General features: G+C 47.4%; 1 protein-coding gene across 3 annotated transcripts in view; it reads left to right on the top strand.

Moving 5' to 3' along the window:
* Positions 1 to 17,767, top strand: part of LOC149360938 (sodium/mannose cotransporter SLC5A10-like) — a 102,891-nt gene that overhangs the window by 18,687 nt on the left and 66,437 nt on the right. The window contains exons 1-2 of one of the 3 annotated variants that reach the window (XM_089572549.1): positions 5,877 to 5,943; positions 6,668 to 6,877. In XM_089572549.1, the coding sequence (XP_089428675.1) occupies positions 6,758 to 6,877 (120 nt within the window). In that variant the 5' untranslated portion in view covers positions 5,877 to 5,943; positions 6,668 to 6,757. Of the gene's footprint in view, positions 1 to 5,876; positions 5,944 to 6,667; positions 6,878 to 17,767 lie in introns of those variants that run through there. The other 2 variants (XM_089572548.1, XM_089572550.1) reach the window with 2 other exon arrangements.

Here is a 17,767-nt window from a genome sequence, read left to right as displayed (position 1 = left end):
GCGAGCCGGCTCACAGGACGCGAGGAAATAAACCCCCAGAACTTTCACGGCCGAAACCCACTGTAGGTCGCCCAACAGGTCTGCGGAGAACGCGCCAAAGCGCAACGCTCTACTCTTGTCCCTGTTCAGCAGGGCGCCGGACAGCTCGCTGTACACTTCAAACAGCCGTAAAAATGCACGTAGCTGTCCTCGTCCCGCAGGAACAGGGACACATCGTCTGCGTATGCCGAGACCTTCACCTGGCCGTGGACTGGCAGTGGGAAACCGCGCACAGACGGGCTCCCGGCGATGCGACGCAGCAGTGGGTCTAGGCACAAAACAAAAAACATGGGCGACAAGGGGCAGCCCTGCCTAATCCCTCTAGAGACACAAAAAGGAGAGCTGATCGCTCCGTTGACTGTCAGGCGGGCCGTAAGCCGTGAGTAAAGGAGCCCGACTCTCGCTATGAAGGCCGATGGAAAGCCGAAAGCCTCGAGAACACCTAGCAGGTACCGGTGCTCGCTACGGTCAAAAGCTTTGGACTGGTCAAGCGAGACAAAGCAGCCCGGGATCCCCGCTCTCGAGGTGAACGTGAACAAGTCACGAGTAAGTGCGAGAGCGGAGGGCACCGAACGGCCCGGCACGCTACACGTTTGCGCAGGGCTGACCACCGAGGGCAGAATCGCGCTCAACCTGTTCGCCAGCAGTGACGCTACGATCTTGTAGTCTGCATTGAGCAGAGTGATCGGGCTCCACGCCTGCGGGTCAGATGGGCACCCGCCGGGCTTCAGAATGAGCGCGACTCGGCTCTTTCTGAAAGACGCTGGTCGGGCTCCGTCCGTCAGAAAGCTGTTGATCATATCGAGCAGAGAACCCTCTAAAACGTCGTAAAGCTTTGCGTAAAAACTGACGGGGATACGGAACGCGTGGTCGCCTGCCCGCTCGACACTGGAGGCGAACAGCTCGGACACGTGGCGTGTGAGGACGTCGCAGATGTCCGTGGCGCTGCCACTCGTGGCCCCGTTGGGCAGCGCGATTTACGCAATGAATGCGGACGCATCCTCCTCGAGGGCGCCAGCGCGAACCTGCCGCAAGATGGGTCGGCTACGGGCCTGCCTTGAACTAGGGCCCGGCTGGCAGCGCGCGACGACTGCCGTAACAGCGTCTCGTAGCGAGCTTTCAATAAGTTGTAGTAATCGCGCATAGCAAACGTTAGCGGCGCGCCTCTCTTAACTATGCGGATCCGAGCCAGCGTCTCATCGAGTTCGCGAGTGATGCGCGCTCTTCGCCGACGGCCTTCCGCTATAAGGAGTGCACGCCACTCGCCCTTCCGCTCGTCCCACGGCACTGATGCGCTAGCGCGCGCGCCCGGAGCACCCAGCGCACGCTGCAATAATGTGACACTCGACCAATCTGTCAGTACGCTGGCGTCACACTCACGCACTGCACATGTAGGAAAATCTTTCTCAGTCTTATATACTCCGTAAATCAGACTCTCATTTACGGGCTAGTGGCACTTAACGGTTGAGCTAAGATACCAGCGTTAATTATGAAGTTGAGATTGTAGAAACAACTTATTCTATGTAACCATATGCCCCTGCAGAAATGTTTAATTACAAAACCAATTTATTACAACTATAATCTGTGTCAGTTATATTCTTTGACTTTATTTTAGGGTTAAAGGAACGGTTACTAACTAGGTAGTAACCAGCGTTCATAGTTAGTAAAAAGGTAGCAAGGGTTACTATTACTGACTATACCTTGGAGAGCGTAGTAAATAGCTGATAAAACGTAGTAAAACGAAGTCAGAGTTAGTAACTGCTGCACTTGGTACCTTTGTACTAACTTTTTTTTAAGCGTGTATATTGTGCTGAGTTCGTCTCATGATGATGATTATTATTGTTATGAACAGCCCACCGCGATGCGGAAGAACGCGCCTTTTCCTAAATAATGAAAACTGGCCGGGAGAGAATTCAGAGTCGGCAATGTCAGGGGATAACCAAGTCGCTGTTCTGAGCACAAAATCGGCTTTGCTGACTTTTACATTCGCGAAGAAGTTCTCTTGTTTCTGCAAGAGGCTACGGAAGCCTGACATCAAGCTTGCAAATTATGAATGTGATTTTTAACCGAAAGCAGCAAGAACCGTACCCATAACAACCACAAGCAACCTCAGTCCCTACGAGCATCCGGTGCCTCCGACGACTTCATGGTTTTGTAGTCAAACAGGCCCTGCAAAACCGACAGATGACAGCAGAATCACTCAATCACTACATTGCGTTGTCATGAACATTCGAGGCAAATGATATTCTTCTACGCGGAACAAAGAACCCTTAATCACGTGCGAAAGTTGGCCAGTCCTTTCCGGCGACATTTTGAAACTCTCGTTCTCCTTCGTGTCGCGCGGGAAATTTCCTTGCGCGTTGGTAGCCTGCGGTGGGGGGGCTGAATGGGTGCAGCCGGGGGAGGAGCTTCGACCTTTCAGCTTGCGAAAAGTGATGAAAGGAGACGGGAAAGTGCGAAGACACTGAAATTCAAATTTGGGCTAATGAACGGTTTAAAAAATTCTTGCCAGAGGATATTCGTGAAGCAGCCTCCTGTAACATTCCATGCATACCACAACTTTATTAACAGCCCCCTACAGAGCGACAACCGTGAAGAAAATCAGCAGCCCCGAGCTACTTCGCTCTGCTCGCTCAAGGCCAGTGAGAGAACAGTTTTCGACTTGGACATAGCGGAATACACAGCACACGCTTCGTCAGAGTTTGATGAAAACCTGCCGTCTGACTTTGTTATGCAATTTCATATTTAATGAGAGAGGAAAAGACTAAGCCACACGTCGTTAGAATACTGCTTCATTTGTCTACTTGATTTGTTAATTTTGTAGGAAAAAACACAGCGAGAAAAAGGATGCAGGACGAAGAATGGGAAGTGCACAACGCAGGAGATGCGTATTTGTTCGTGCGTCCTTGTTCGCGCTGTTTTTTTTCTTTCAGAATGAACGTCACCTAGCTCGCCGAACTTGCCATCCCAGTACTTGATTTGTTTTCCCCGTTGTCAGTGTAAGTTCCTCGTGCCTTCGTATCCCTGTGTGTTTGTGCGCTGATTACTGCAAACAAAGAAAATGTTTCTTTCCTGTGTTGTTACTTATTTCCAAGTGCTGATGTGATGTGCTTTGCCTATTAATGTCCAAATGCCAGAATAATGTGTTGCTGCCTTAGCGGGGCCCGAGCCGTTGTAAAGCTGCCAAGCGCAGCTGTTACTTCGAGCCCCTGCAGTAATCTGTACCGTGATGACAGAATAAAACTGAATTAAGCTGTACCATTGCCGCAGTGTGTAGCCCTCTCTTCCTGACATAGTGACGCCAGGGCAGCCCATTTACAAAGCCAGAGTTGCGGTATCTTTGAGTGAATGCATATGAAACAGAGAACCAGAACAGCCTATTGGACTTCATCTCGCATACGTTTGAGATCGGCAATTTCTGAGTTCAAGTTCTTTCACTGTTGCTCTTTTAAGCCGAAGCGCGGAGCGACGAAGACACCCGTCATCAGTACGCACCGGGCGGCTTCCGCCCGTGCTTACGTCACCTGACTAAACGCATATTCCATCGCAACATTGCTGAGCTCTTGTTTGACCAGTGCCTCGTTCCATGGCGCGTAAAATTGATAACCTGGGTCAGAGCACGAGCGGGCGCCGAAGACGTTTATGGCCTTGTTCACTAAACGACTGGCACGTTCCACGGGATCGTACGCGGCGAGCACAGCGGTGGCGGCGTCGTTCACGACACCTTCACTTTCAGGACGTTGCGTATTCCGCCGTCGCGGAAGGTGTTTGTCGAGCAATAAAAGCGCCGGCGGGGGCGTGTTTACACAGCGCACGCCCGGTCGGAAATCAACCGCCTTGCGCGGCAATTTCTCCTTTCAGCCGGTGCTGCGCAAAAAATCACAAATGACACGAAAGTGCCCTTTTCCTGAACCCATGTCTTCACGGGCAATGTTTTCGTATGTAGCTTGCAGAAGAAAGTCTTAGTGCACGGTGAAAGTAACATTGTTTTGCATCCGCAGAACGACATCTCTTGGCAACCCAAAGTACATACAGGTACATTAGAATGCACATTCGTACAGTATGATTAAAGGTGGGCTTTATACCGGGTGTTCCAGCTAAATGTAACCAACCTTTTAAAAAAGACGAAGTGTCCTAGTCAAGTGAAACCAACTAAAGGTTGTTCAGAGTCGCATGGCCTAGTCTTGACTATATCTTTCATTCTCCAAGGTAATTAATTAGTTAAGGTTAATTAGCTAACTTTTTAATTATCGACTTCAGGAAAAAAGTGTCAATGAAAATGTTTTAGATCGCCTCGAAAAACCGCTAGTAGTGCTGTTTCCATCACGGTATGATTCACGTAGATTCATTTATTGGCCTTAAAAGAAAGTTATCACGTGACCAGCTGCTCGCTTGCATCTCTGCCCCAATGTGCAACCAAAGTCTCATCGAGGAGAGGATTTCAGGAAAATAGGATTTTATTCTCTAAGGTGCATCTTGGGACGTTGAAGTGGCACGATTGTCACGTGGAAGCTTTTTTTTTATTGTCCGAATTACGGTTAAAGGCCGGTAAAAAAACTGCTTTACGTAAAGAGTACGTTGCTGCAAATGTTTCAGTCAGCTGTTTTCCAAAGCGATCTACAACTTTTCCATTGCCACTTTGTTCATCAAGTCAATAATTAAAAAGTTCGCTAATTAAGCTTCACTAATTACTTAACTTTGAAAAACGAAAAAATACTGCAGACTAGGTCACGCGACTCTAGAGAACCCTCAGTTGGTTTCAGACGGCTAGGGCATCCCGTGTTTTTGAAAAGCTTGGTTACAAATGTAACCAAGCTGGTATATGTGTCGTATGGTCTTTCGCATTGCATGACAGCAGTATTTGTGTGAATGGGTGGAGAAGAGGAGAAGCTGCCGGGACCCATTAACAATATCGCGTAATGCCATTCAAGCCGCTTCTTAAGCGTTCCCCGGAATTTTGCGCTTGCTACGACCCTATCTTTCAATGGACGGGCAGCAAAACACTGCCGCATCAGCCAGGAAACGTTGTACTCTACATTTGTTTTTGCTTACAGGCACGAGTTGACGCATTAACGCCCGACATAACGGGTAAAAAACAGAGCGCAAAAATGCGAATTTTAATTTCTGGCCGCATATCTACTTGAACTGCTAGCGTGCTTGAAGTAACGCTCTTCTCCGGCATATTTATCAACGCAAGGCAAAAGTATAAGCAGCCACAGCTGCAGTAGGCCCGCGCGTCGTGTATAATCTTGCTCTAAGGCAAAACAAAAGCCTAAAATGTATGTGGTCTTAATGCTGCATTCAGAAATGATAGAGGAGTTTTGGATTTTCCACTTAAATTCCTTCATGCGCTTACGTGTTAGCACATGGTTTTGTGGGCCTTAGGCATTCAGATATTAAACAAATTAGCTTAAATCAACTAATACATAATTATTTTTTCTTAATTAATGTCAAAGTTTTTAAAGTTTTTCCGATCAAGGAGTCATAATGATGCAGTCCTGGAAAGTCGTAACTTTTATCTGACGTTTTCAATGGGTGGGAATTAACGGGTTAAAAAGCGCAAGTCGAAGAAGCATAGTTCTCACGTGGCGAGCATCATTTGCTGCCCAGCTGGTTTGCGCACGCGCAGGACATGTGCCTCACACCAAGTGGATAATGAGGGAAAGGAATGTAGGGCGCATCGCCGCGTTTTGTCACGGTAGAGGTAGCCTGCCTGCTTAGGCCCGACAGCGCTTGCGTGCCGAAGCGCGGTCGACCCTCCCACAACTTCCGTGTACCACCACGCGCATAAATCACGATCAAACAGGTGCAGCATCCCCGATGCTTGTCGGGTATTGCCAACCGCACCGGAGCGAAACCAGAAGCTTGAAAGCAACCTCCGTGGAAGACTTGGATATTAATTTGGTAAGGTAACAAATGGCTGAGTGAGGGTTTGTCTCATTTTAATCGCCTTTAAATGGCGCGTACTTGCAGTCGAACACAGTATCACGGTGACCGCGACTAAGTTCGTACGTCACCCCATTGTTCATTTGGTGCTTTCCCAGTGAGCACGAGAGGACAGTTATCCCTTATAAAACCGGTCTATAGACAGTCTAGAGACATTGTATTGACTCTGTTGACTTCCTATAGATATTGGTTTTTGTCTATTCATCGTCTATAGACTGTCTGCAGACAAAAGTCTACTAAAAGTGTATTACAGATTGTCTATAGACTGTCTATTGCATTTGTATTGCCTATAGACTGTTCTCTAGGATTTGTCTATAGACAGTCTATTATAGACTTTATAGACGGAATTCTATAGACGCTCTATAGACTGTCTAAAACTTTTTTTGTAAGGGATCGGCCTGCTACACCCGTTCTAGCTGTGGTTGCCACGACTCTAAATCATGGTGGCGGCTGCCATATCTCCAATTCTTGGTGGCTGCTTTGGCATGGGCCGATAGGCCACAGCGGTGGTCGCTGCTTCCGACTGCACCGCGTCCCTGCCCGCGGCGCTGGTACCTTTCCACCGGGGCTGGCAGCCGGATCGCGCGCGGCTCCCAGAAGAAGCGCTTGTTAATGATAGGCTGTGCGCGCGCCGGTGCGTCGGTCTCCCCGGTGACGACGATTGCGGCGTCGCAATTCGCAGGTCGACGCAGCCGCCGCCGCCGTCAGTCGACGGGAGCGCGCCAGCAGCTTTGCGCGCGTGCCTGGCCTCCTGCCTTCGGCGGCCGAGATCATGGCTTCGACGAGCGCCGCACCTCCCGACGCGCACAGCCAGCTCGAGGCGACGCTGCATGGAGCCGATGTGGCCGTCGTGGTGATCTACCTGGCCTCCGTCCTGGGCGTCGGACTATGGGTGAGTGGGAAATTGGCACCCGGCTCGACTATCGATGCACGCGGTAAAGGCGTGATGGGCATGCAAGCGCGAGAGCATGCTATTTCCTGGGCTGTTACGAGTAAACGTCAAAATGATTACGCAACAAGAAAACATGGATTACCTGCGACTGCACTCACCTTCTGCCTGTCTGGCCAGCAGATCGAAATTACTTCATAGCCATTTCATTAAGGTGTTTGCTGGCAGTAAACACGCTTGGTTGCCGCATGGGTTGCCGCTGCTAGGCTCGCACGTCTCAAATTAGGGTATGCTCGTCAACGAAGATTCATCTGTGAGCTGAGCTTGAATGGAGATTATTTCGATCAAAAGCAAGCAACTCGACAGGGGTATAAGAAGACAGGGACCACAGTATCACAGTTTTTGTGAAGTTTAACGTCTTCTTTCGTGTTCGTTTCATATCGCGTCTTTGGTAGGAAGATGCAACTGTGTGTAGTTACGTGATGCCACACTATCGATTTTTAAGTGCGTTTTCTTTCCTTTTTTGCTAGTTACCGCAGCATTAACAAAACTGTGAACAAATCTGTGAAAAAAAATTGACTCCACCGCACTCGTGACTGTAATTTTGATTGAATTATGTGTAGCTCTCTTTTTATACTTTTGCACCCCTAACAAAACTCGTGACAAATACGGGACTTATCGGCAGGAAAATTTTACCAAACTGAATTTACTGGACCTACACGCATACAAATCGATCCTAGACAAGGATTTATTTGTTTATAAATCTGGCACAAAAAACTTTAAATGTGCTGAGAGTGACAGCATCCACTTTGCCCATCGTTATACGTCTGCTATGTTCAGCTTCCTGTCCACAAATTCTCGGAGTCACTTTCATAGTACATTGAATTCAGTGCCGGTAGTCCGCGCTGTATATGTTATTAAACTTCTTGATTTATGAACACATTACAAATGGCCGAAAATTGCCGACGACGTAGTGTCGTCGACTGTCGACGACTGTCACCTAGTGTGGGGTACAACTACTTTGTCAAATATTACTAAACTTCACCTCCTACAAAAAAAGGCAATTCGTATAGTTGCAAACGCTGCATACGATAGTCATACTGCACCTCTCTTCAGGGAACTAAATATTATCACACTTCCTGACATTTATAAAACAATGCTCCTTAAGCGTTATTCTAACGGAATTAAACAGAATAAAAACATTTTAGGCGGCATAGCAAACCTGACACCTAAACGAAAAACACGGAATACCCGCAGTACTGAACTGTGGGAAATACCTCGAGCACGCACTAACTATGGATACCAGATGCTACATAATATGCTCCCGTCGCTTCTAAACAAACGAGTTGCTTCATAGCCACAATACTGATTTTTTTTGTTGTAAATATATCATAGCCACAATAACTGCACTTTCTACCTTTTTCTGTATTACACCGTACATTGTATAATTCATTGAACAGTCTACTAATCTTGTAATTGTTTTGCTTATGTCCTGAATTTGTGCCACATCCTCCCATGTCTGATGCGTTGTGTTTGTATCCTAGTTTTGTTGCCAATGCCATGATTTTTAGGGGCCGTGAACCCCGTCAAGCCCAGCTAGAGGCTTTTTGTTCACGGTCCTCAGCATCTGTAATGTTGATGTTGGAATAAAATGATGATGATGATGATGATCCAAGCCAAAGCCGTAATGTTTCTGCGAAGAGGCTCGCGTGATACACATGAGGGTAGGAATACGTGTCCGTCGTCAAAGGGACTGTGAGGACAAGTCCATCCAGTTATCGTTCACTTTATAAAAGATTCTGCGGCTCTTTTAGGCCACGACAATGTCTGCCTGTCTGCAAAGGATGCTTTTGTTGTTGAGAAAACTGAAATTGAAATTCTGCTACCACTCGATTTAAACTTGTGATGTAAACGCCGAAAAGGATTCCGTGACCACTGTTTGGGATTCGAGTGCAAAACTGTTTTGGTGCACTACGGTTTACTTATGGTGATGGCGAAAGCTGTATTCCATACTTTTAGCTTTTCTCCCTTATAAAAGCTTTGTTTCACGGAAGTGTAGTTTTTTTTTTTAATAGAGCACGCTAATCTATCCACAAAGGTCAATATTAGTTTAGTTCTGATTTGCTATTGTTCACAGATGCCAGAAAAATGCAGTACGCCTGAATGAATGAATGAGTTATTTTTTAAAATTTACAGTTTCATGGTAGAACCGAAAAAAAAACTTGCAAGCGGCAACTTGACTTGTCCTCAACCTGTCTCGTGGCTGTAGCAGCAATATACATAGAGGTAAACACGAATGTCACAAGCAGAACTTATGTGACAAAAAAACAAACAGTATGCATGCTGTGAAAAGCGAGCAGTTCAGTCGACAGGAGCGAAAAAACAAGAAAGTAAGTATTAGAATACAGATCTTAAGATAAAAAATTCAGGCTAAAACTGGTTATAGAGAGATTAAAGGCTGAGATGATCCAGAATACCTAAGTAAACTCTTTTTAGAACAAAAACTAATATCAAACGCCGTCTAGGATGATGCTATTGAGTAATTTAAAGTAGAGTGTAAAAAAATCACTTGTTTTGCATAGTCGGTAAGCGGGTGCGGCACAAACCAATATTCTGGAAACCTTTTGCTGCAGTAAATATATTTCTTTCTTTTTCATGTAGGCCATAGAACGAAATGTGTGTTATTTCTACATTACTTAGCGTAGGTCAGTAATCAAAGAAAATGGTAGATTTCTGCAACTTTTATTAACTCTACGCCTTTAATCCCGAATTCATTGGAAGATATTGCTACTAATTTTTATCATGACGTCCGCTACTGAAAGAAATAATTCCCGGGATCTGCAGGGTATGGCACCTGACGTGCTCCCTGGCGGAACGTGTTTGCTTCTCGCCGGTCGGTCAAAGTTAGGTCGCTTCGCGTAGGATTCAGCTGCTTTTGGTCGGGTTCAATGGCCGACTTAAAAACCACCTCTGGAATTTCTTTCCTATCGTCTCTTGCCTATATTGGCCACAAGGTTCACTCTTTGAGAGATCATTCTTTCCGTGCTTGTTGTTCTGTGCACTTTTTTTTGCCACTGTCGCTGGGCCAACGTGGCGTACATTAGCTACACGCCTGCACGTTATCAGCACTAAAAACGGTACACCGAACATTCCTGCGCCTTTTCACATTGGGCTCGCGCTGGGTAGCCGGGCCGCTCGGTCGATATTCTGCCAGGGCTTGTAGCGGCCGACCTCGTGTAGCTATGTGCGCAGCTGCGGTTTCAGATCCGCCACAGATTTCGCCGCCTACATACGTCAACACATCCAAGCGCTGTGTTTGTGAAAGCGTATGCGCCAAATCGACCGCGAAAGGGGCACTGTGAACAGCTGTTGCAGAGGCCGTGTTTTCCAGGAAATAAGATGTCCCTTGCTCGAGATAAACAACACATGTGCTGCCACCCGCACAAAGCGCCCCAAGCGGTGCAGAAGCGTCTTCGCCGGTGCGGCTCTCCCCATCTAAAAGTGGTCTATAGACAGTCTATAGAGTTTTTATTGACTCTATTGCCTTCCTATACAGATATTGCTTTTTTTTCCTGGTCTATATACTGCCTATAGAGAAAAGTCTACTAAAAGTCTATGGCCATAAATCTTGTCTTGTCTATAGACCAGAATTTTGAGCCTCTCCCGGGCGCGGGCATTTTTCACCGACTGGCGCGCCGCGGTGCGGGCGTTTCTTTGGGGACTGCGGGGCTGCGGCAGTTCCGCGGCCGCGCCTGCATATAGCCGCTCTTCGGGCGCGAAAAAAAACATTGTCGAGCATACTTCCGCGGCGTGCATGTGTTGCAGGAATTATTTACGTTATCAAAGCGATAACACTGACGCGTTTTAATGACATTTAGTTTGACATTCAGGTTAATTGTGCCGGCGCTTAGAACGCGCTCGTGCTTATATCGAATTCCGTCTTGGTGCTCCACCGCAAATAAACTCTTTGTTCAATATCAAGTATTAGGTGTGCGGCTAGCATGCAGTTCCAATTCCCATGCACTCTTATTCCTTCCTGCCGGCCGGCCATAAAGCCCCCCACCCCCTTCCACAAAACAGGGCTTTCTTGTCGCCGCGCCAGTTTATCAGCAAATTACCGCTGTGAGCTCAACTGAGCAGCGCCAACAGAAAACAAATTTTGTCATTGTATATGCAACCTGGTGCATAAAAACGTACTTTCGCTTAATTTCTAAAAGCTTGAATAGCTATGAGCAGCTAATCCAGCTTTTACTAATTCTGAGGTCCGAAGTCGCGTTATTTTATTCAGGAGCTCTCGCCGCGTGTGAGAGCGTTGCGTAGCCGTTTGGCTAAGTGTGGAAAATGCAATGAAATCGCGCACAGTATTTTCATATGAATAAGGTAGATACCGCACGCTGCGGTGGCTCAGTGGTTACGGCTCTCGGCTCTGGCCCAAAAGACGCGGGTTCGATCCCGGCCGCGGCGGCCGAATTTCGATGGACGCGAAATTCTAGAGGCCCGTGTACTGTGCGATGTCAGTGCACGTTAAAGAACCCCAGGTAGTCGAAATTTCCGGAGCCCTTCACTACGGCGTCCCTCATAGCCTGAGTCGCTTTGGGACGTAAAACCTTAATAAACCAAACCAAACTAGTGTAGATACCAACAGCAGAAAAATACTCTAGATATAAACCTTTACCCCCCAGATCCCTCTGACATGCGTACGGAAAAAGCAGCTGAAATCGGTAGTGGTCGTGCTTACAATCCTGTGCATGAAATGTGTTTAATGGAAACAAGAGCAAGCTCAGCGCAAGGATGCCGAACACGTACTGGTGATCGAAAACACGCGCTCAGTCGGGACAACCTTCAGTCTGCAGCTCGCCTATCCAGTTACTACTCCACTGAGTCAAACCAAGAGATCTACATTCTGATGTATAAAATTATCATAGATGATATCGCACGTAAAAGGCGACAACAAACGACACGACAGCGCAGAAATCTGCTTAGAAGTGCCGGTTTCCAGTCCGTACACTACCTGGTCGACTACCCTCGGATGTCACGTTAACGAGTAACTGCGCACAAGATAGCCGCAGTACTGTCTGGAAGAGGGAAAATGAGTAGTGACGCACAGCACACACCCTCATACGTTAGCTGATGTAGCACAACAACGGCAGAAGCGAACATGTAAACATGCGTTCTACGCGCGGCGCCGGCGCGACCCGCAGTCCCTCGGGCCGCGCGCGCCGACAGATGGCGACTGGTGTCGAGAGAGGAGCGCGCCCGCAGCCTGCGTGCGAGGGTAAAAAAATCTGGTCTATAGGCTTATATGGCATTTGTATTGCCTATAGACCGTTCTCTAGGATTTGTCTGCAGACAGTCTATAGACTTGATAGACAGAAGTCTATAGACACTCTACAGACTGTCTAAAACTTTTTTTGTCAGGGTCGACGGCTATCTACGAAGTGTGAAACTTCAAACTGGGCTTCTCAAGACGTCGCTATGAAAAAATGCAAGTATTTTCGCTATAAGGAGGGTGTGACCTCTGCGCGACCACAACGCCAATATCGCCGTAAAGCAGCTCACTTGATAACCCTTGCATGAAGACGCTTCATCTTTTCGGTGGTTGTGGTGCATACAGATTCTTAGTGACTTGGCACCCTGCGTCTTGAGCTGATGCCTTTCCGTCCGTAGAGTAGAAAATGTCTGTTGTCTTTGTTCCAATGTTACTCGGATCAGAGATAACCGAATGGCATAAACGCATCGGATACGAAGTGTTGACGCTGAGAGATAGCGTATGCCCCGCTTCTGTGATGGGCGTCCACAGTGTGCCTTGTGTCTTGCACGGCGTAGTACTACAGTTGCTACGACGTTTAGGAAACCTCTGCTCTGACTACTGCAAAGCTCAAAACATGCGCGGGTGAAAAATTTGAGAGCAGGCGCCGAGGAATAGGTTAAGAGGAGAGGTTAAAGGACAAACCAGCCGAGGATTAGGTTTAGCTTTGGCTATGGTGTCCTGGCACAAAGACAGTTTGCAGCCTGAGACAGACCCGGTTTTTGATCAACCTGCGACGCACGTGATATGGCGCTTTCCTGTCCATTTTTGGTGGTTATCTCGCCCAACTTTGACTCGAGATCATTATGGTTTCTTCCTTTTTTCTTTATGATGCGTAGATACCACCTTTTGCTGCTACAGGTGTTTTACAGTAAAACTTAATTGCAAGTTTCGCGCTCGTCGTGTGGAGTTCTCGCTTTCGTCCTGTCTGCAGGCGCTGTTTTTAACTAAAATTATGTCGGACCAAATGGCCGAATACCTACTTTTGATGAATGTGGACAAGTTTTATGGTTTTTGGTATTATGAGGTTTAACGCCCCAAAGCTACTCAGGCTATGAAGGATGCCGTAGTGGAGGGCTTCGAATAATTTCGACCCCTGGGTTCTTTACCATGCACTGACATCGTACAACGCACATACGGCTCTTGCGTTTCGCCTCCATCGAAATGCGACCGCCGGGCCGGGATCAAATCCATGTCTTTCCTGTCAGCAGCCGAGCGCCATAAATACTGAGCCACCGCGACGGCTGTGAGGCAAGTTTGGAGTATCCATTTCTACAGCAGCTGAAGTTAAATGCCTGCCTATGCAGCAGTTCTCCATAGCCGGACCCCGTAACACGAAAAGCTCCAAAATCTCCACGAGAGCCTCTTGTTTCACGAAAATGCAGCTACACTGGTTGCGAATCGGTCGCCTCCCGCTCCACTCAGCCTCCTCGGGCCTCTGCTTTCCGCTCGCAAGTTGGAGAGAATGCCCTGGGCTGTCCTTGGGGAAGCGACATGTGTGGCCACTGCCCGCGAACGGTCGGCCTTTCTCGAAGGCGTCATTTCTCTCCGCTCTGTGGCCACGGATTCTGAGTGCTTTTTACGCACGAATGCGTTCAAACCACAACGAGTTGGCACTCTCAGACACGCACTAAGTGCGACATGCGCGTGTGTATGCATCACGCAAGCTTGCTATATTCTCGTCAGGGCCTGCTTGCATTTTAATGCATATTTCGTTTTAAGACTTAAAAAAAACGCAGCATTTGTGCATTGTGTGCGGCTATGCAAGTCAGAGAATAGCCGCTGTGTTCCCACGTTATCAGCTTTTCAAACACTCTATAGCAAAAAGGTTGCTTTCGGCAGCCTTCAAAGCTGGCTGCTTAGCTTAAATCGGCTTCCCCCGTTCACTGGCTAAATACATTCCCTCTCTCTAGCTCTTCATCATGGTATTACTTGTAATTCAGCCACATATATTTTTCTGCGCCGCCGCGGTGGCTCAGTGGTTATGACACTCGGCTGCTGACCCGAAACACGAGGCCTCGATCCCGGCCGTGGCGGTCGAATTTCGGTGGAGGCGAAATTCGAGAAGCCAGTGTACTGTGCGATATTGGTGCACGTTAAATAACTCCAGGATGTCGAAATTTGCCAAGCCCTTCACTACGGCGCTCCTCAGCCTGAGTTGCTTTGGGTCCTTAAACCAACGTAAACGCAAACATACAAGAAAACATATATTTTCTATCTAAAGGTGCGTTATCAACACCGACTACGCCCACTGCAGAGCAAAGACCTCTCCCATGTCTCTCTAATTACCCCCTCTCCTTTGCCTGATGCGGCCACCGTATCCCTGCAAATTTCTTAATCTTATCCGCCCGCCTAACTTTCTGCCTCCGCCTGCTACACTTGCCTTCTCTTGGTATCCGCTCCGTCACCCTTATAGACCAGCAGTCATCTACCTTTTGCATTACATTCTCTGCCCAAGCCTATTTCTTCCTCTTGGTTTCGACTAAGATGTCATTAACCCGCGTTTGTTCCCGCCCACTTCCAGTCTCTTAACATTACACCTATCATTTCTTTCCATTGCTCTCTGCGTTGTCTTTAACATAAGCTTAATCCTTTTCGTTAGCCTCCCCGTTTTTGCCCCATAGGTGAGTACCGGTAATATACGGCTGTTGTTTACTTTTCTCTTGGGGCATATTGGTAAACTGCCCATCATGATCTAAGAGAACCTGCCATATGCGCTCCACCCCATTTTTATTCTTCTAGTTATTTAACTTTCATGATCCGGATCAGCGGCACTACCTACCAAAGGAGATGTATTCCCTTATCACTTCCAGCACCTCGCAACCAACTGTGAACTGCTTTTCCCTTGCAAAACTCTCATAAGACGGTTTATTTTTTCAATGGCACAGATGCCCATAGCATAGAGCATAAAGAATGCTCATGAAAAAATAGCTCTCGAACCTACGGCTGTAAACATTTTAGTGTCTGTTCACCGGTCACACCCAGATTTAAGAGTATATTTTGATTAACGCTAAAAAATCGAAGTTTTTGCTTACGTCTGACGTGGTTATGCCTGCGGTCTTTTACGCAGCCTAAGGTAGTGAGGAATGGCGTGATGCTAGCCAAATAAAGGTTGCAGGATGCTCTTGCGTTTTGGGAGCTTTGGCGTCAACATTTACAACTGCTGTAATTTCAAGGTATGTACAAGCAGACGAAGGCAACGAACTATTGCAGTTTTCCTTCAGTTGCTTCGATAAAGTACCGACCATGTTTGACATTTATCGTTTCCTGCCATCTAAAAAGCGTAATGGGATTACTGAAAACTGGTAGGGAGACGCGGAAACGACAACAATAAAGCAAAGACGCAGCACACAGTGCGGACGGGGGTCTTAACTACGAAGGCAAGCACGAAGCCGGCTGATGACCAGGTTTTAGGGGACTATGATATAAGTTCTAGCAATAGCGGAATGGAGCGACTAGTAGAATTGGCTGAGCGAAGCAGATTGCGAAGTGGTCATCCTTGTTTCTCTTCCTCAGGTTCGGTGTTAAATCGCCCCTGAAAATGACGCTCGTGTATTAAATACTCTCATCCGTCATCCTTCTGAGCTTAGGAATTTTGAATACCTTTTCCGAGAACGGGGGAACCACATTTGGACTGCGAAGACCCTGAAATTCGAGATTTTTAAAAATCATATTCGGCTCCCATGGGATGATGAGGTGTCGAATTTGCTTAGATTTTAAATGGGAGTGAAAAAAACTTAGGCACCTTCGCTGCGTCACAGGTCTGACCACCGTCTTGTTGAGTTGCACCGCAGCCGCAGTAGAGTGAGTTTGGGATGAAAGTTGATGGCAAATTTCTTAGCAACCCCAGATTTTCTTATCAGTTATCTTATGGCGCCTAATTGTACTAATTCCAGAGCACGACTGAATACCTACAGAGGCAAAGAAGAACGCTTGATTCTGAAATAATGCTCAGAAAACAGAAGACATATTAACAGCCTCGGAAGAAAAATGAAGGTTACGATAAGCAGTGAAGCTTTGGGAGGGAATACGTACGCAGGTAGTGACCGCAGCTCCAGATCTCGAGATTTATTTTGCCAGGAGAAGAATAATGGAATGTAGCACATGCGGCAGGCACTCACAGGCGATGAAGAGCAGTTTACCGTTGTGTTATACACGTAATTGATTAAAAGACTAGCGCACAAAACTAGGACACAGACATAGAAAGAGACCGGACAGCGCTAGGGTTAGCGCTTGTCCTGTTTCTTTCTATGCGCTCGTTCGGTTTCTTTCTATGTATGTGTCCTAGTTTTGTGCGCTAGTGTTTTAATCAATGATGACACACCAGCTAGCCCCGCTTTCAGCCTTGGTTATACACGTGTGCTATTACGTGTGTTAAACAGAGCGTAGTGGCCTGGATTTCAAGAGAAGGCAAGCGCAGCAGATGGCGGGGCAGCAGTTGAATCTAAGATCTTTGTTGTGGTCAGATGGCCGCGGCTGACATAGGACATGATGGCTTTCTAACTATTTCTCACAGGTCACACTAACTGGTAGTGTAAAAGAGTGGTTGACGAGTAATCGCGTGTTGGCGCCTTTTGGTCGGAGGTGCCATTGCTCTATAAATATTAATTTTCATCTCTCAATCAATTAAACGCATGCGGTAACTTTCTGTGAGAGCGCAACACGCTTTCATAGAAAGATCCGCAGAATGCAGGTACAAGGTATAGGAAGTTTTGGCCGGCGTCTGCACCTTCTTTAATTCAGGTTTAGAGCTTGTTCGCTTCCTCTCTGCCAGCCTGCGCTAACTGCTCAAGTCTTTAGGCTGCTAGAGTGGTGCAAAAGTGGCTCCCCGGAAGGGATGAAAACACTGTGGAGGGAGAATAGCACAGCTGTCGTAAATGACACCGGTACTGAAAAGCAGTCATCGCAGATAGCGCGAAGAGCTCATTGCTTTGCTCTGCACGGACTTCACGAGGAGCAGTCAGCAAAAGTGCTTCGCGATTAGCCAGAGAGTAGAAAATGACCGTGTAAAATCAGTTTTGTTCAACACTAGCAAGCAGGTGCTTCTTTGCTAACGCGGTAGAAAGCCTGGAGCAAGCCGCAGTTTCATACAGGATTTTGTGCAACCTAGAAGAAGAAAATATAAATAATGCACCCAGGTAAAATACGCTTGGAAACGTGCATCCATTTATTTGCGCCGAAGGAAACTTCCGTGAACATCGGTTTGGGCCCCAGTGCGTCGACAATTACGGTGATGTTACGATGTGTCTGCCATTCCTTTGACGTGCTGAAATGAGCGGAATACTGTACTTCTAGCAGCATGCCTGTTGGTTGCAGAGGACTGCCGTTGTTTCTTCAGTGTAGGGAGCCACACAGATTATTCGAGCTCATCTCTGGAATGGCGCGCTTGTCACTGCCTAGTGGGCTTGTGTAACCACGTTTTGCTTCGCGACTTTATGATGTAGTTGCCTCCACTGCCTCAGCCATTACAAGTGCGTTGCCCGGATCAGTCGTCCCGTGATTAGAGATCCGAATACGGTCCAGGTGTGCGCACGGAACGTTCCATTCGTACGAGCAGCAGCAACTATTATATAGTTGGTTCTTCC

This window comes from Amblyomma mixtum, chromosome 2 (genome assembly GCF_055824585.1).
Source record: "Amblyomma mixtum isolate Tamu chromosome 2, ASM5582458v1, whole genome shotgun sequence".
Lineage (NCBI taxonomy): Eukaryota > Metazoa > Arthropoda > Arachnida > Ixodida > Ixodidae > Amblyomma > Amblyomma mixtum.
Note: the sequence above shows the minus strand (reverse complement) of the source record. Positions and strands in the feature narration are given on the sequence as shown.